The sequence below is a fragment of the Numenius arquata genome, chromosome 11, assembly GCF_964106895.1.
Source record: "Numenius arquata chromosome 11, bNumArq3.hap1.1, whole genome shotgun sequence".
NCBI classification, from domain to species: Eukaryota; Metazoa; Chordata; class Aves; order Charadriiformes; family Scolopacidae; genus Numenius; species Numenius arquata.
Window position 1 is genome coordinate 18,231,972 of NC_133586.1, and position 19,908 is coordinate 18,251,879.

General features: G+C 35.3%; 1 protein-coding gene across 1 annotated transcript in view; it reads right to left on the reverse strand.

Annotated features, from left to right (window-relative positions):
* Nucleotides 1-924: 924 nt before the first annotated feature.
* The window catches only part of ICE2 (interactor of little elongation complex ELL subunit 2), a 28,617-nt gene continuing 9,633 nt past the window's right edge, over nt 925-19,908 (reverse strand). The window contains exons 7-15 of the mRNA XM_074155831.1: nt 19,092-19,251; nt 16,905-17,089; nt 15,448-16,405; nt 13,304-13,482; nt 11,727-11,856; nt 6,099-6,183; nt 5,954-6,004; nt 5,186-5,444; nt 925-2,740 (exon numbers count right to left, since the gene is read on the reverse strand). Coding sequence (XP_074011932.1) covers nt 2,549-2,740; nt 5,186-5,444; nt 5,954-6,004; nt 6,099-6,183; nt 11,727-11,856; nt 13,304-13,482; nt 15,448-16,405; nt 16,905-17,089; nt 19,092-19,251 — 2,199 coding nt within the window. The 3' untranslated portion in view covers nt 925-2,548. The remainder of the gene's footprint in view (nt 2,741-5,185; nt 5,445-5,953; nt 6,005-6,098; nt 6,184-11,726; nt 11,857-13,303; nt 13,483-15,447; nt 16,406-16,904; nt 17,090-19,091; nt 19,252-19,908) is intronic.

Genomic DNA, 19,908 nt, shown 5'->3' on the forward strand with positions numbered 1-19,908 from the left:
GTATTCCTTCTTTCTCCTCCACAGGTAACTGTCTCTTTAGGAGCAGTCTATATAGAACCAGCGACCCTGCAACTAATATTTAGCACATTTTCTGGCTTTACATAAATAATTTCTACCAATTATTTTGTTTAGACATTTTCTTTGTTTCAAATTTCAGATGTTACTGCCTGAAATAAACGTGCTATCACTTTCCCCTTTTCCTCTTACCCAACTTTTTTAAACATACTTTTTATTTTAGATGCAAATACAAATGGAGTATACTTTGTTACTCCCACCTGTGACATGTGAACAAAACCAGTCTTTCAAACACCTAACTCACCTTAAAGCAAATTATCACAGTCCCACATAATCCAAAAGAGAATAAAATAAAACGTAGCTGTGAATTAAAACGCCATCTCATATATTGTATACAAACTGCAGATTCCCTACCTATCCTAAACAGATAAGAAACTACAATTAGTATACTACTATTAGTAGTATACTAGCATAGTATAATAGTATATGAAGAAAAATATGCAAATCTTTTAGGCGCATATATATGTATATATACACACACGGGCAAACAGACCATACATTTCTAACATATGAAACTGCATTGAGAAACTAAATTCCATACAAGTCTGGCAAAACATTTTCTATATACAAACAGAAAACGGCTTTGAATCCCCACACAGAGTTAGTTATCTGACAAAAATGACTCACAGCTAAAATATTCCTGTTATGAGAGGTCACTAAGTGCATTTACAATTTCAAATCAGAACTATTTGCAATTTGCAAACAGCTTTAAGCCAGTCATTTAAGCTTGTCCTTAGCATATCACTGCAGCTAAAAACAGTAGTGGCCAAAAAAAACAATAAACTGAACAATACTATAAATATATGCAACAGCGGAGGAAAAAAAATAATCAGAAAATGCTTTGTATTTCACAAAGAAGAGTTTTTAATACACATTCATTGTTTAAGCCTGCTTTAAAAAAGACTGTCTTCAGGATTTTATAACAGGTATACTCCAGTAAACAATTTAAATATTTTATTTTTATTTTCATGACATGAAAATGTGTCAAGCCCCAGTAAGCAGAAGAATGCTTGATCAGATGTGTGTACTTGGTAACTTCCTTAGTCCAAACAAAAGACTTGGAAGAACATCTTTAAAGGCCGTTGTTTTTTTGTGTTAGCAGTTTAAGCATACATACAAACAGCTCTCCAGAACGTCATCCAAACAAAAATTGGCTCAGACATTTAAAAAAAGTTGTTCATGTTGTTTAAAAGGCAAAAGTGGGGAAGAGTTTACTGGACTCATTCTTGTACTTTTCAAGAATTTATGTGCTCTTCTAAAAACAATACTCCAAATGAAGGAAAATATAGGCAGAAATCCAGAAAACACAAAACAAAAGCAATGATAGAGAATATAATTTTCGAGCCTCAATTTCAAGAACTGTTTCTGTTGAAATTGTTTGATGAAACAAAGTATGTACCGTAAAATAGCTGTAATACAGAGAAATGCCTTTATATACTCACAATGTGTTTATATACTAACATTTAAAACAACTTTAATTTTTCCACACAACTCATATTCACTAGGAAACCGCGTGTCATCACACTGCTTGGCCTTTTGTCTTTTCCTAACTTCACTCTGTCAGTTTGGCTCTAAATTTCAAGCAAACTGCTGATGAACAGCGCAGGCTGGTTGGGTTTTTGGAATGATGACTAAGGCCTTGATCCTATCACTTGTTCCTCCAGGCAAACCTTAATACCTCAGGTAAGCACTACTGCTTATCAATGTGCAATCTGATAGGAGATTTAGTCTGTAGCCATTTAGTAATACAGTAAATATCTGCAATACTTTTTGAAGACACACCAGAAACTAAACGATTTTTGGAAACTGTTTTTGGGGAGCATAAATATATCTGTTTTAACTGTTTAGCTCTACTTGTAAGTTTCCTAGTACAAATTTATGGCACATACTATTCAAATAAATAAATAACAAAAAATTTTGTTACCCAAACCTCATTTGTTACATCATCCTAAAAAGAAAACGTATTTTTATGAGTAATTTAAAAACTGGTAGACACTGTGTGTTAAAACAATTACTTAAATTAAATCCAAGTTGTTCCCCTTATGCACATTACACAAAGTAAAATATATTTTTAAATTACGTCGGAATAAAAATCTGTAGTGATTCTGGAAGAGTGAAGAAAGCTGAAAAGTTATTTTCCTTGTTGTTATGTGACATCAGATATTGCTGTCAACCACCATGTCATTCTTCAAGCCATAGCTTTTCTACAAAAACCATTGAGAAAGAAGATCCTTTTGTCCCCTAAACTCTGCTGCAGACACTTGCTCTTTTTTTTTCTGACTGAATTTGACATTTTCACTTGAAATGTGTCCACTGAGATAAAAAAGGGTTAAAGGTTTATACAATATTTCATCTATGCCATTTCCCCCACCAGCTTGTTCTAGTGCCTTTGAAGCTGCAAGAATGCCTGAGATTTTTTGTTTCCTCTCGTCCTTCTCCAGGCCATACTTATCACAGCATGGTTCAGCTATTTCTACTTTGGTTGCGTTTTGTTATACTTCATTTTCCACTTTTTCTTCATCATTCTTTGTTTGCAGTAATTCTTCTTCAGCTTCTTTGCAGCCACACCTTCATTTCTAACATGCTTAGCTGGACTGCCTTTTGGTTCCATCGCTGCTGGCTTTCCCTCACAGGGTGTGTCTGACTGTCCTTTCGTCCCAGTCATCTAGACACATATGGGGAGAGAATAAAAAAAAAAAAAACAAACAACTAGAATTAATAATCTTAAATCTCTAGTAAGCACAAACATCTACAACTGCCTTCAGAGAACTGCCTTCTACTTCTTGTCGTTCCAGCCAGACTCAGAGGCCACATCTGGACTGGTCGACAGGCATAACTGGTCTTCCTGTTACCAGTGGGATCTGGCCAGTCCTGTCCCTTTCTTGCCTACGTGCCTGGATTTCCTTCTGGCAGAAGAAGCCGAAGTGCATGAGGTAATTCAGAACTGATGCACAACTCTATTTTGCCCTCATCTGAAGCCAGGATGTGGCTAAAACATGTAATTGGGCCTGAAAAGCATCCCACAGTCCACTAAGCCAGGCATAGTTAGCATGTGGCTTTTACACAAATAAGTAAACCTATGCTGAAGAAAAATAACGCCTGAAAATTTTCTTAAAGTATCATACTACCTGCTCAAAATATTAAGAGCTGAGGGTGGGATCTTGGGGAAATTTCCACAGCATGATATGCATCATGATTGATCAGCATAAATTACAAAGAAAGTGGGATTCCTAAAACACTTCCACAGAATTTCTATCAAAAGTTTCTTTAGGTGCAGACAATTAATTCTTTTTCTAATAATAAATTCTGTTCTGTTTTAAAAACAACAGGAACAAAAACCAGATGTTAGTGGCTTTTAGACTACATTAATTTTTACTTATCGTAATGATGTCTGGAAAGAAAATCACAGTCGAACATCTAAAACATTTTATTTCTTTCAATTTAACCGCACTTGGTAGAAATGCAGAACATAAATGCTAAGTAAGGTTGATAATTTTCAGTAAAAAGGAGTAAACCATCCACACAATTTTATATTTGTGTCTGAGACACAGAAATTGTGTTTTCCTAAATTAAGGTACTCCCATGCCTCTAGACATAGTATATATATGTTCCTCTATACAAAATAACAGTATGGCGTATATATTATTACAAATGTTTCACTGCCCAGGGAGCAGCATAGGAACGAGAATTTAAGTTTCTGTATGTCAGGGAAGTCACTTGAATTGCAATGAAAGTTTCCTCAAAGTTGAAGGAGTTCAGAGCAACCAGAGACAGGTGATCAATGGCAATTTGTCCGACAGTGCTAAGATACTTTGGACAGCTAAAAGGAAACCTTATTTTTGTTGTAAAGAATCACTGTTACCCCCACAAGACCTTTGTCTAAAATGACAAACAACAAGAACAGATACTAGATGCTTCACCCAAGCCACTGAAATCAGGAATCAACATGTTAAAGACATGAGAAATTTCAGAGTGGCATGAGGGGGACCGAGGAAAGTACTTAAACTTTCACTAAAGAGTAATGTTTGGTTTTCTGCCTTGCCATAAGATTATCCCACACCTAGTAATGGAAAAAGCTCTGACGTGGGTTTTTTTTTGTGCGACTGATTTGCTTACAACCTCTCTTGTCTGCATGAGATTTTGGGTATCAACTACTACAGCTGAGTGCTCGTTGCTGTTTCCACAGAGGAAGCACTAATCTGCATCCCTCTCCTCTACCTGACTACTTATTTTCACTAAGACGGTTAAAATTTAACATCATAGGCCTCCAAGCCGTGTAAAGTTTCTGCTGAAATAGCCTAACAAGTTCAAGATTTTGAGAAAAGGGAGAAAAACAGAGGGACAAATGCAGATCAAGGTGGGATTGAAAAAACAGGAAAACAGGTTAAAAGGTCCTTCCTGAAATTGACAAAAAAGTACATCAACAAAAAGCACCATCACAAAGGCAAAATTCGAAAACCCTTATAAATGCAAATATTGTATTTATTTCAGCTGTACTGCAAGCCTATAAATTACAAAGCTTTTAATTAAGCCAAACGCTACCCTCTTTTTGCTGTCCAAAAGGTATTATTAGCTCTCATTAAAGACGCAAAACTCCACTTTGAAAACACTTTGCCATCAAACAGGGGAAAAAAGTGTTTTTAAAAAAGCCCCGACACTAAATGTATCACAGAGAACAACAATAAGAGCTCAATGGAATAGATCCTGACAGCAGAATTCACCTTACCTGATTTTACCTGTCTACAGTTGTGCTAATCACCTTTACTCCTGTAGTCACTACAGAGAAAACGACAACTCTACAGTCTCTCTAAGAGGCCCACCCTGATGTGGAGATGCATCTTACAAAATATTCTATTTCCCTCTGTTAACAGCACAATGATCTTAAATATTGTTTTTCCATACTATAATATTTAAAGCCAGGGGAGATGAATCTCACCTGAAATTTTTTCTCAGGAAAAAGCGTTCCTATTCTTGGTAGTGAATCCAGAACTCTAAAGGGTCTCTCTGACTCCCAAAGATGACAGATAAATACACCAGCTATATATCCAAGGGACTGAAATAGATTATTTCAAAACTGCAAATCTGCTTTTCCATCAAGTGTCATACTGACCTTCTGTTTCCATGTGGCTTCCTGGGGTGCAGGTGGAAAGGTGCATGGAACTCTTCCATGACTCATGTGATAGGGCAAAGCGAGGCTGGGATCTAGTGGCACCCATGGGACTGAGAGAGTGGCAGGCACAGTAGGCAGATCACAGTGAGCTTTATGTAAGTTATATGATGCTCTCGTTGTCTTGTCAAGAGAACTCTTGTAGATCGCAACTGATGAATCTCCTGCAGTGTGAGTTAATAAGTAAGAGCCCTCCTGCAAACTAAAAAGATAAAGTTCAAAATAAAAAATATTATTTAAATATTTTTGGTTTGTTTCATTTAATCAGGATAGCTACTAAGTTCTTAATGCAAAAGAAAAACATCTTTCAATATTTACTTATCAATCCCTGTTTTATAAAAAGACTACGGACAAAGAAGCATGAATTAAACTGCAGTCCAAATGTGAAATGTCAGCCCACATATATAATACTACAACTCACTCCTGTGAACTACTCAATCAGCTCAGAAGCATCCAGCCCCCCTCTTTTTGAATAAGTAGTTCATAAAAATCAAGTTCTGATTCTTTTGCATCATTTATACGAAACCTGTAATCCTAAGCACATTTTTACATGATACTGCCATTATGCTATGCTAGACCTAAAAGAATCTGTAAAATATCTCATGTATCTGAAAAATAAAAATCAAAGAGTAGACAAGCATTCTACAGAAGAAACAGGATGAGCTGGAAAATGTTGCAAATAAATGCAATGAACAAAAACCGAGCACTTACTCAGACACTTTCTTCAAAATGTGATGAAGTATATTTAATGAATTTGCAGGCCTGCGAAAAAGAAAAAAAGTTATGAAAGTAGTAACTTGCAAGGCTTGTTAGGGCTTCAAATTCATTAATAAAAAAACCTACTAAAAATACTCACTTAATCAATCCAAGTTTTTCTTTTAAACTTTCTGGAGAAATTTTTTCTAGCATAATAAGCTTTGAGGTAAAAGCATCAATACGTCCTGTAAAATATTAATTCAATTAATACACAAAAAATAAAAGAGAAAAAATGCAAAAGCATAATTTCCAGACCTTATGCATTTTAAAAGGAATTAAAAATTTTGCTCTTTTACTCTGTAGAGCAGCGAAAAGTATTTACCAATGTTGCACAATAACGAAAAGTAAGATGTACAGCTGCTTTAAGTACCGACATCCATATTTGGTTTGTCTTCCTAAATCCGGGAGATGCCCGTGATTTCAGAAAATCTTACCTCCTGGGTGATGTCTGGGATACACAACCTTATTTTGCCATGACCTTAATCTCATCAGCTAGTTTGTATCTTCTCAAGTTTTTTTGATCTTTATCAATATACTTCTTTATTGGACAGATGGTGAAAGTTTATCTTTGACAACAAATTTACTTTTGAGTTTAATACACTTGTTTTTCTATTCTGATATGTTATACAAGCAATTGTGTTATTTGATTTTCTGGGGATTCTGTACCTTCATCTCTCGATTTTTTTCCTCACCTGAAAAATTACAATTTACAATTCAGGCCTTATTCATGGCAAATGGTTAAAGCCAATTTGTCTTTGACATAGCTAGAAGCAACAACCCAGAGCTCTCATCACATTTTTAAAATAAAGGCTGACAAAAAGAGTTTAGCTTACGTTTTCACTTGATAAGCAATAAAGATCATTAGCATAGCTTGTACACTGATGTGGTGACCATGCCTTACCTTCAGGTTCTCTCTCATGTTAAGGTTTTCCCAGAAATCTGTTCTATTCCAGCTCCCACGAGGATGATAAGGAGAAGGCAGCATAATAAAATACAACCTACTCAGTGGAATTTATTGCCTTAATACAAATCTGCTCTTGTAGTTACAGTTAAAACTGCTAAACCAAAGCATTCCGCATCTCAAGCTAAGCATTAAGAAGACCAAATAAGAACTCTTATTTTAACAAATTTAAGAAAAACGCACTAGGACAACTCATTTATTTTAAACACCATACATTTGTTACTTTTCTTGATATCAGTATTTTGTGCAAGACTAAGCAGCTAGGTTTAATATTCTGCATTGCTAGGCAGAGGAAAAGAAACTTGAAGTTATTATTAAAAAAAATAATAGTCTATTTGTGTTCCCCATTCCTTATCAGCCTCTCCTCAAAGCAGAAACTTCTCCATTTCTAAACTCAATGACAGCATAGCCAGGATAAAAAAAAGTATCTATGAACTACTCATACCTAATTTATATTACTGCATCTTATATTTGAGAAGTGACTGATTGAAAACACTTGACACTCAGTAAGTTACCCATACAGTAAGTACTTCTTTCCAACCCATTTTTCAAATAATCTTTATTTAAAGGCCAACATTATCCTATTCAAGTGAAGTTAAGCTATTCTTTTTGCAGTAAGTTTTGCTTAGGCAGTTAATGCAAATAAGTGAATAATGGTCAGGGTAAAATGTTCCCATTAATCAACAAAGCTTATCGCAACTTTATTTACTGCTTAGATCAAGTACAAGTATCTTATTTGGGAAACATGTCACAGAGATTACTGCCTTTGCAGACGCAGGATTTCCTATCTCAGTACCAAGGGACTTAAATCAACAACTGAGCACAATACTGTACCAGCAAGAGGAGGAACAGCTCTCAAGTTTGTTTGATGATAATATCTCTGCTTTTGTGCAAACAATCACAAACTTGAGAACATACAAAATTAAAAATTCAACTTAATATCACCCCTTGCAATTCTGCAGGAGGCCACAGTTACACTTCTGTTTTCTTTCTCATCTCCTGAGCTGGCAGCGCTGCTGAGTCACTGCGCTGAGCTATGAGATTCCTCCCTCAGCCACAGAGTGATACAGCACTGAAGAACCACACCGGACAATTATGGGGAACAGACCAAGGTCCAAAGAACTTTTCATCCAATCTTATTGGCAGTACTAAGGATCGTTGAGACAGTGAATTAAGTTTTTTCAGGACCCAAGAACTTCTAAGCAATTTAACACTGAGGTCAGTTACATGCTCAAACCTTCAACTTTAGAGGCTTCCCTTGAGATATATACAGTCTCAGAACTGTCTGAACAAGAATGCAAGTTGTAGGTACTGTGTTAGTAATGGTAAGATCAGAGTTTTCAAACAGTTGTTCCATACTTCCACACTCATACTGTGGGGTAAATTTAAATAGAGCAATAAGTCTATGGGTCTGCTATGGTTGATTTTGAAATTCCTGTATTATAGGACATAATATTTCACTTAAGATAATTCAAATTATAGCACAATCTGAGAATCCAAGTCTGTCTTTCTGTTTACACCAAACATATTGTAGCAGTCATCTTACTTTCAGGTATCAGATTAATGAACAAGAGTAAGTACTCACCCCATTTTAAGTTGTCCATAATACAGCGGTATTATCAGACTTAGAGAATTGTCCCTGGAGTTTCACGACAAAACTTTCTGTTGCAAAGAACCCTCTAACTAAATCAGGACATTTACAACCTTGTATTTTTCCGAGCTCCCCAGAAACACATACTGAAACTCAGAATTTCACAGCTACCTTGTAATATTTTTCAACAAGACCAAAAAGAATCCCTAAGTAGAATATAATATCCGCTTCCTATTAAAAGCTGTGGTAGATGCTCTTTTATAAAATGGATCATTTACTTCCATGTATGTCTTTTTCCCTACCTCAATTAGAAACTGTGTGGCGGTACCAAAAATCTGCAGTCCCCAATTTGCCTACCTGAATAAATCGCATATTCTGTCAGTTTCAAAAGTAGGTGAGATTCTGAGAGTCCAACTTTGTATTTGCAGCAGAATTTTAATCTTTTTTTTAAACAGTGTTGGGAGGGGGCCTGCCCCACACACTGGTAGCACTGATTTACTGGGCAGGACAGCGACAGCCCACAGTAATCCTGTGCTTCCTCAGAGCATGCAAAAGGAGAATCCCTGTGGACCCCAGGGTCTGCTGCTGGAGAAAGCACATCCAAGAGCTGACAAACAAATGTCACTGGAATAACCAGCATTTCTCAACCCCAATGGCTTTTTCTCCCAAGCACAGGGACAGAGAGAGCGTGTCAGAGGCCAGGCCACGGAACCTGCCAGCCTAGGGCTCCGCGCCTGTTTCAGGGCTATACTAGGAAGGAGACTCTGAGGAACCTCCGTATCAGGAGAGGACTGCTGTTTGTGCCAGCACAACTCCTGCAGCACCCAGCCTGCCTTCTCCTGCATTCCCCAAGGCCTCCATAAAAAGGGGTGTTGGCTGGATGAGCTGTCTGCAAACTTCTGCGCAAGCCGTATGCTAAGTATCCTGTAACTGATGGGAGATTAGATAGACGTGCATTCTTGCAGTTTGTGTACTTTGTAAGTAGATTAGCCTTCTCTCTGCAGTTTCACTATTTCCTCACACTGCTTGTGACTCTGGAAATGTTAATAAAAATGTTGATAAAATTGTCTACGGGAGGCTAAATTTCAGTGCAAATCAGTATATACTGTTCTGCTTGTTAAGAAAAAAAAGAGCAGAAATGCTTCAGTACTGTACGTTAAGATATAATTAGAAATGGAGAATTGTGTACATAATTATCTCTTTGTCAGGATTTTTTTTTAGAGAAAGGACAAACCACAGCAAATACTGCTTTTGAAATTTAAAATTAGAAACATAATTTCCATTAAATACGAACAGCAGACAAAGACAGATGCAATCAGCAAAACTATCACCTCAAATACATTAGATTTCACACAAACCTTATAATTCTATGAGAGGATGCACAGTTTGTATGTAAAAATTAGGAAAGAGAGAACTCAGCATTTCTAAAATAGTATTCTGATGTGAGCCAACAACAGCAAAAGTCTAATTCAGAGCACAAGTGGAAAGGTTAGGCAACCACAGGCCACAACTGCTGCCATAACAACCATAAAAAACAGAGAATTTTTTTGACAACAGGAAAGCGAGGCAGTTCCTCACTGCAGAACATTCATTCACTGTACAAACAGGATTGCTCTCACTCCGTAGCAAGTGCCAAACATACTGTAAAATACATTTTGACTAACCACTTTGTTGCAAATTTTCCCTTTAATACATTACTAATTACAAGATAATTGGTATCAGAGAGCTCTCCATATATTAAAAGAGTTGTTAAAAGAGTCTGGCCACATTCTTTACATGAATCATTTTCATTTCTCTACAGAACATACGTATCCTAATAGACATAAAACTTTCCTGATGTTTAAAATGTCACTGTACAAACATGAATACAGCATTTTCTACAGGACATTTGTTAGTGAAACTTTCCTTGTAATGCTGCATTCCTAATGTGCTGGGTTCATGTGATTTTGGAGAAGTTGCCTTTGCAAGCAAGGTAGCTTTCTACTAACACTTCCATGCTTTTTATTTTATTGTCTTTTTATTTTCTGTGCTCTGAATTACAGCTGTCATCTCTTCTACACAAGATTTGTAGTTTCCAGCTTCATTCTCACTGAACGCATGTTACTCCCCATTCATAGATTCAATTACATTATCTCCCATTTCCTTCTGCTGCATGATACAGGACAAGGAGTGTAAAGACTGTCCCTTTGACAGGGATGTTTCAAGTTATAACACGTATCAGGAAATTAAATTTCATGGATCAACTAGATATGGACAATGGAAAACCTGAAAAATGTGTTTAAGAAATATCATCTAGTGCTCAGAACTCCTGAGGAATATCATAGCTATGGGAAGAAGCTTTCAATACAGTTATGCTATATATTTTTCTTCTTCCTGTTAGGAACCTCATTTCTGCGAAGCCAGAAAATTATTTCCAGTACCTTAGGTATGAGACACATGTAAACTGTTTCCAAAGCATGTAATTTCTCTTCTTTCTGAATGACAGAACTTGGTTTAGCCCTATCTTGCTTGTTTTTCTTCATTCTCTTATCTCTTAACTGTCTACATGTTATCAGTGTAGAAATATGAACATTATTGCCTTGTTTTCAAAGAAAAATTAGAAACATTTGACCTTTTCCCATTCTGCTAGCTAAAAGGCCAAGGAATCAGTATCCTCTGAGCCACATATCTGATCCTGTTTGCCTTCTATTTTGGTATGTAGTAACAAATTTATTTAAAATGATTTCTCAAAATAATAGGATATATTTATAGCTCACATTTCCTCAAGAAATATTTTCACCACTCCTGCGATAATTCATGTTGTATATGACTCATTAAAACAAACAAAAAACTCCCCCCCAAACCCAAAGTTACTTTAAGTCATGAAGCTTACTAACTTCAGAGAACTAAATTCACACTTGCAGGCATTTGTTTTCAAAAGGCAAATAAATGGATTTCTTGAAAACAAAGATTACTGGATACTATTAATCTAAAACCAAAGCTGAAATATCCTCATTCACCACCCAACAGAAATTTTAGACAAAGTGCTTCTTTAAGATAAGTGAAAACCAGAATTAGATAGTAAAAACAAGTAAGGTCATATGGAATATACTTTTAATAAGTATTTTTCTCTTCTGTTATTCTATGAATATTCAGACATACATATTTCTTAAGCAGAAATCAAAACATGAACTTACCAATATAAAATAAACATTCAGAATGCAACATACTCTCTGTCCACAACTGACATATTTCACTTTCTGTAAGAGCTTCAACACCATAGTACACTTGGTATTCTAATTTTGGCAACAGGAATATTGGAGTAACCTATAAAAGTGAAGATACAAGAAAAATCAGCCCTCACTGTCCAAAAAACGTCCATAATTGAACTACATTTTGTAGTTTATGATCATCATCATAATCTTCCACTACAGCTGAAGCAACAAAGGCATTTCACACATTTTGTGTGATGGCTCACATTCTGTGAAACCCACAGTACAACCTTTGGACGACAGAGACTTTATACAGGAAAGTGAAATGGACTTAAAAAAAAAAAAAAGCCTAGACAAGCATTTACAAATAATAAAAATTTGCCACTAAGTAATTTTTCTATGGGACTAAATTAATTTGAAGTTCACACTTCTGTGCTCTACTGCCCCCTGCAGGAATTTAAGAAAAAAAAACATTATTCTATTTCTGATTTGCTTATTATTAGTGGAAGCCTGACATTTATTCCCCTTATCATAATCTCAGTTGAAATTGAAACCTAATGCTCGGACTCTCATTTGAAATCAGAGGCTAACCTTTGCATGTTAACACTAACAGAGAAAATAAAAGCCTCTTCTCACTGACAAATCACGGTTTAAATTTCAGCAAGAATTTTAAGTAATAATAACAGTGCTCAGTTTTTGACTAACAAACTAAGCAGCTGCTCACAGGCATTTATATGCAGTGGATCAATAGCAAATGGATGGTATTTCTTCAAAATAAAAGTTTGAGCATGAAACCTTAGCAAGTAATCAGAGTTACAAAGATCTACTTCCATTTCAACAAAGCATAAACACTTCACAGAATGCCTGCCTGCTGTAATTCTGGTATTCTGGGGAGGGACATACCGCATCAAGTTTGTTGAATGTTTCAGAGAACTCCTGACAAAATAATAAATTACTCAGGATTCAAGAATAAACTTTCCTTCTCCTGATGTTACAATGATTATTTGGATTACAGTTGCATTTAAAGCATTTTATTCCTTAAAACAAACAAGTTGCTAAGATGTACACTGTAGTCCCTTCAAGCAGGATGAACAGGACCTCTTTTTATCTTTAAATGTATCCTCTGTTCATTCTATCTATTTCTCTGCTTAACTAGGCATAATAGCAAGGCTCAATCTTGCTTGAAAGTATTTATGATCCTGAACATTCTCACAGCCTTGGGGCAAAAACCTAATTACTACATTAACTTTTAAGAATAGTTCAAACTGACATTAGTTTACATAATTACCCATGCCTATTACTGTAATGCAGTTGTAGTAAGAAATGCAGAATCACACTTGCTTATCTTCTAATCAAGTAGGTTAAAAGAAATAACAAGTTATTCTTCCCTCTCTTTCTACAGCAAACATTTACTTAAAGAAGACACACACTATAGAGTTACAATTAAACGTACTAATTGAGTGAAAACACAAACACTATGAAGCATTGGGATTCCCAGAGATCCAAGTGGAGCACAACTTTTTAGAAAAAAAAAAGAAAAAAGCTAGCAGCAAAATCTGTACCTTTTGGGCTTTTTTCTTTTTCTGGTACCGTGGCAATGACTTCACTTTTTGCACACTGCAACGCACAAGTAACAACAGATCATTCAAACTGAAGAGCTTATACACAAGGTTGCCATCCTGAGGTGCTTTATACTCTGAAGGGTCTTCTTTAAGCAGCTGAAGTTCATGTGGCAGTTTTCCTTTAGAAAATAAACAAACCAGAAGATTACACGCTTGCGCATTCTTTACGATGAAGCTAATTAGCTTTTTTGTGTTGCAATAGGGTTTTTTTGGTATGGGTTGAAGTATATTTTTAAATATTCCCACGTATTTTATCCTAATCATTAGCTTTCTTATACAAACAGAGATGTGAGACTCCATTCTTGTATAAATGTAATTCAAAGGCTGGTTTTTAAGCCACTGTCACCCAGCACAAAGGAGACAAAAATTCTATTTACAATGAATGCCTCCTGAGAGTTGCCATCCATTTACCAGTTACTGAAATAACTCAAGCCTCAGGTTTGGATGACAGCATAAGCCTCTGTTCCAAACTGAGTTTGCTTCAACTTCAATTTCAATACTGCATATTCAAAAGAAACACTTATTACATCACCAGCTGCAGCTTTGAGGTAGGTTAACAAACATCCCTTAGTCATATTTTAACAAAACATTTAAAATAAACAAGAATGAACTCAAACTTGTTTAAGATTATTTATTGAAAATTTATCCTGTTCTTTGTCCTCCAGATATGTGGAAATACGTGTCAAAACTGCAACTACAGAGAGGTGTTTCTGTAGTGCTATGAATAAATACATTTAACATTGAATTCAGAGTTTATGTGCATCTTTGAATAAATGTATATACTGCATGAGATATTATTATCTGAGTGACCGGAAACAGTTTTCTGTTAGTAAAATATTTAACTAAGTTCTGGTTTCTGCAAAAAAAAGACATACATAGAGGTTTATCAGCTTGTTATAGAACTTTCAATTTGTAGAATTATGCTTTTTATTCTTTCACAGTCACACTTCAGCATCTCAGCAATATTGGTTTCACTACTTCTATTAAAAAAAGAAAAAAAAAAAATCAAAATCTTGTTATTGAACACCTGAAGGAGAAATAGAGTACTGCGCTGCTCAGCCCTTCAAACTGAGGGAGGAGACATGGTCTTTCAGTGACTATTAAAATCCAATTAAATCAATAAAAGTGTAGGAAGTGATAACACAACTTCAACTAAAACCAGAATTACTTAACTGTTTCCATTACAGATTAATTAATTCCTGTGTGATCAAATGCACAGCTAGTCAGAAAATACCAGCAAAACATATTATTCCACCAAAAAGCACTGGAATTAAATCATTGAGGAAAAGAGTATCTGTCCTGATGCAACCTGCCTGGTTTCCTGTCAATTTAACTAATACAATAAAGTGCTTCTAACTTCAGTTGCACAAAGCTCAGAAACAACTCAGGCACATGAGAAAAACCTGAGTTCATGGTCCCTAGCACCTTCAGGACTTACAGTTCTTGGCTGAAGTCTGGGTGTAGCATAGGTTCAATTTCCAGCTAAATGCCTGAAAACTTGGAGAGATGGCCTGTAGCGAGTCCTCATTAATCTTCTGGAACAGATTGCTAGGAGCTAAGAAACAGCAACTGAACTAGGAGTCTCAGGATTAGACACCCAAATTTCAAGTTTTCTTTCAAGTTTTAATTGCATAATTTATTAAATTTTTCTTCTACAGAAAATATAAAATGATTGACAACAAACTATTTTTGCAGACCAGACTACTCAAATATTTGAACTTCTGAGGAAAAGTAACTCCTTTCACTACCAAATGATTTCTTTTCCTTGCTTAAAAGCCTTGTGTATAACAAAGTTCTGTTTCTCTAAAGTAAAACAGTATTTCACATTCACCTCTGTGGACAAACAGCTCCCAAAATGTTCCCTTTTGTGTGCAAGACAGTAATTCTCACCCAGAGAAGGTATTGTTAAAAAAAAAAAGGAAAGAAAAAATTATGTCACATCTCTAAGTAAATATAACAGAGGAACATGTTCTTCAGGATATTCTTCAGGATGATCTTCAGATGAAGGAGTTAAAATGTTTTTCTGTTAAATTTTACTGAAAATTTGAAATTTTACTCCTTACACACTGAACACAATTACTTACTCTTTGGAACTCCCTGAAAAAGCCATGTCCAGGTATTTCTATACGAACTGTTGGGATTTGAGGCAGGGGCTGGCACAGGTTCTGTGTTGGAGGTCACCAGTGGTTTTGGAGACTGAGGCACATGAGCTGGCGTAGCATTAGAGTGATCACAGCTCACCACTGGCTGCTCATGAGCTTTTTGGGAAGGTGACTTGAGAAGTTCAGTTTGCATTTTCAAAATCTGTCCGACAGGATCAAATTCTTTCGACAACTTTCTTGTAGGCTTCCTTGAGGCATTTTTTTCCTGATTCATGATATCTGCTCCATCAGTTGTGCTTGCTAATGGAATGTGTGTGGGGGAAGGAGATTTGGCAGTCTCTGCTGAAGTATGACAAACAGTGTTTGGTACAGTTGTTTTGCAACAATCAGTGTTTTTACACTCTGTATCAATTACCAAACGTTCCTCATCCGTGTCGCTACTGCACAAAGAAGGGTAAGTCTCATTTTTTTGTGCAGCATCAGACTCTTTCGTGTAACTAACAGCATTAGATAGAGTGTTTAATTGTGTTTCATTGTTCAATGCTTCTTTGGTCATAACATGCTGTAGTTTGTTCAGTCCTACCTCCTCTGAATTAAAGCTTTTATGAGAGGAATTTTCTTCAGGGCTGAGGCATAGAACGCCATCTAATGATGGAAGCTGCATGCTGGCACACGCTGAAACTCCTTGCTCAGAAATGGTGGTTTTCCCTTCTTCATCTCCACTGTTTATGGTGGATGTATTTTTTTTCCCCATTTTTAGGCCATGTGATAAAACTTTAGCAGTGTTACTAATTGTAGGAAAAGTACTTTCCATTTTATAAGTTCTTGACAGCTTGACAGTTGCTCCAAAAGTTTCCAGTTCTGTAACATCACCATCAAAGTCCATCCCGGTGTCATCTGGAAGAGGAATCTGCCTGTACTGGTAGCTATCCGAAGACATCTTAACACAGGGGAAGAAAAAAAAAATTAAAAAAAAGATAATAACAATACAAACCAAGAAATAGAATGTGTTAATCACAAAAGAGACATTGTCAAACTGAAAATATGAAAAATGTTCTACTATCCATATTTTGGCTGTTGGGAGAGAGGGGCAGTAATTGGAAAAAAATTATTTCTGTGCTTAACATAGAGTATCTTAAGTCCCAGGAGTTGAAAGACCTTTCAAAAGAGAAATAAAGCTCATAGAACTTTTCCCACTTAAATAATCTGGTCAAAATGCATTTTAATGAAGTAAACATTAAAGCTGAGATGCCGATGTAATAGAAGCATTTAAAGGAACTAGACAGACATTTTAAAACATAGGTTCCGTAACTCAGCAGTAAAAAAACCTACCAACAGCAAACCTAAGTTTTCCTTCATTATCATGGAACAAGTAACTTAGGAATTATAACACAGGTTTTCGGCATTGTTTGTTTTTAAGAAGAGGTGAAGCTACATACATCCCACTGAAACAGACTGTCTTCAGCTGGTTTGTCCATCGAAACATCAGAAATTGAAACATAAGATGTTTTAGTTGCTAGGAAGTCCATTGGAATTTCATGGAAGATTTGGTTCCTCTCTCTTACTGTCATTTCCTTTTTCATCAGAGGTGAATCAACATAAACCACTTTAGTTGGTTTGCTACCTTTTCAAGAACAGAAAGAGACTGAGTACATATTAAACGAAAGGAAAAAAGATCGTTATATAATTTAAATAATAGATCTTTCAACTTCCAATTATGGTCAAATACATTCCACATTCACACTGGAAGAAATGAAAAACTATCATCTCATTCATTAACAACAGAAAATAAAAGTATGTCCAGATACAGTGTGAATCATTAGGATACTGCAGCAGCAATTCACACCACATTAACAGTCAATCATATTAGAAATGCAGTTCTAAATAGAGAGTTTGTAAAATAAGAATTCAGGATTCATCATTCCTTATACTGCATTATAACATCATATGTATTCTGTTTTCCAAAAAGGTCTTTTTAATTCCTTTGATGAACCTCCAAAACTATAATTTTTAAAGTCTCATTGCCCAAGAGCAATGGCTGCACTTTATATTTCTTCTAATCGGTAACTACGTCCCAGTTCTGTTGCCCCACTCTTTTGTTTACACCTTAACTCATTTACATATGAATCACCCATAGATTCATCCAAAAATAACAGTGATACCCTGTCCAATATTATACAGAAAAAAAAAAAAGGCCCATGGTGAACATAGTGATAGTGTTCTAGAAAAAAAAATACTCTGCAGATGAAAAAAATATAATTAATGTAAGAAGTGGGTTACAGGGAAGGTGGAAAAGGAAGGAGAGGAGAAGCCCTTCAAGAAACACTATATATTGCTAACATATTCTGAATGCCCTTTAGGTGTTAACTTTGAATCTAAAAATGAAGCTTAAAAACTGTACAGCTGATATAAAAGTCATGTCTTTACAGATAAAGCAATGTAATTTCATGCAGGAAAGTGGAAAAATTCTAAGATTTGCAAATATTTGACAGCTTGCTTACTACTGTCCGGAAGTCTGGTATACAAATGTGCGTGAAATGCACACAACATGGACATTCCAAGACAACACTCATTATAAATACTCATCATGAAAAAACCCTTAGTGTGTATTAAAAAAAAAATAAAAAAAATTCAGATAACTGATGGGGTACTTGACAACTGAAGTACAGCATTCAGACGAGTTAATCAGTGTATTCAAAATATTTTGTGTTGCAACTGGGAAAAGTGATCTCCATGGACATTCGTTATTTATTTATTATTCTACGGTATAAATGGGTTCTTTTGATTCCAGGTAATGTTTGCTCTTTGTTTTTTTCACAAAACTTCAGAATTTCTTTTTTAGCTTATTGAAATCAGTTCACTTGATAATTTTAACAGCTTCATGCAGTTCTTTTCTTTCCAAAGAGCAGAGCTTACAGTTTTGAAAAGCACAAGGACAGTTAACTGATTTTTTTTTTCCAAGCGGAAAATAGCTCTATGTCCAGATTCAATGTTAATGGTGATACCTCTAGAGGTTGTTACTATTCTCAGTAACAAGGTGGAACAAGGTTTAGAAAACTACGAAATGACCTTGCTATCAGCTTTCCTCCTTGAAAACAGGGGACAAACTATAGCAATGGATTTTTTAAAGCTCATTTTTTACGATAACTTCGATTAAACCAAAAATTTCTCTTACAACACAAAGGTCTCTGACTCCTTACCAGATGACAGCTGAAAACTATTAACTTCATATTTTTGCCCTTTAAGATGTGTGAACTAAGTCAGTCCAATTTTATTACTTTGGTTCCTTAAATTAAAAACATGGAAGTACTTAAGAGATACTATTTTCTTACAGCTGCATTCTAGAATGTTGGTTCTTCAGAAAAGGTAAAAATCTGAGCTTATAATTACAATGATAATTATCATTAACCTTAGCTTCTTTCTTTTTTAAATAAAGCCAAAATTAAACTATTCTATCATTGTGTGAACTAAACCAGACTACCTTCTACCTTCCCACAGCTGGTTTTACTGGATTTTCTAATTTCCTGTTCTTCAGTCTGCTCAAAAAGAATTATGAGAATATATAAGGATTTTCATGGACAAAAACATTTTAGAAGAAAAATTTTTAGAAGAAAACCATACTATACCTTCAACAGGGATCATTTTAATGCAAACTGGAATTTCCCATTGTTCCTTGTAGTTTAGTCCATGATTATTCAGTAAAGTAAATAATGATTGATTACTTAAAACAACTTGAGGACAGTATTTCAAAGCAAGCTTTTCTGCATTTGAATCTGAACTAATATCCTAAACAGAAAAAAGTGGAGGGTTTTTTAAAGTTTGGTTTTTTTGTGGGTTTTTTTTGTTTGTTTGTTTTTTAAGAAAAACATGCATAAATTTATATTCATAAGAAAAACCCTAAACCCAAACATGGCTTAACATTCCCCCACCCCGGTCAAGCCCCAATACCACCACAGTGCCAGGCTTCAGTATCAAATGAATAAGCACAAAATTCCCCTGAAGGTTTTTGGCTGAATCTTATGCATCCACCTTGCAGCATGAGAAAATATATCTTCTTAACTTGTATCTTTCAGTTAATTCCTAATAATTGAATTACTAGGTTGAATAGGAATTTAGATGATCATGAAATATGGGAACGTATTGCAGAAATAATAAAAAAACCACATTCACTCACACATATATTACAGATCTTCTTATGAGTTAACTAATAGCATAATACAGACATCTAACATTAAAGTATGGTTAAAAATGCATAGTAGTTTGAATATAGATTACATATAAAGAATCTTAAAACAAATATAAAAACATGAAGAATACAAATTCAGAATTGAATTGCTAAAATTATTAAACATTATAAGTACAGGTTTCCATGAAGAGAGGAGGCTGGGAATGCTCATGAGGTGGGAGGAGATCATCAAGGACTAAGAAGATAACAGAAGCCCA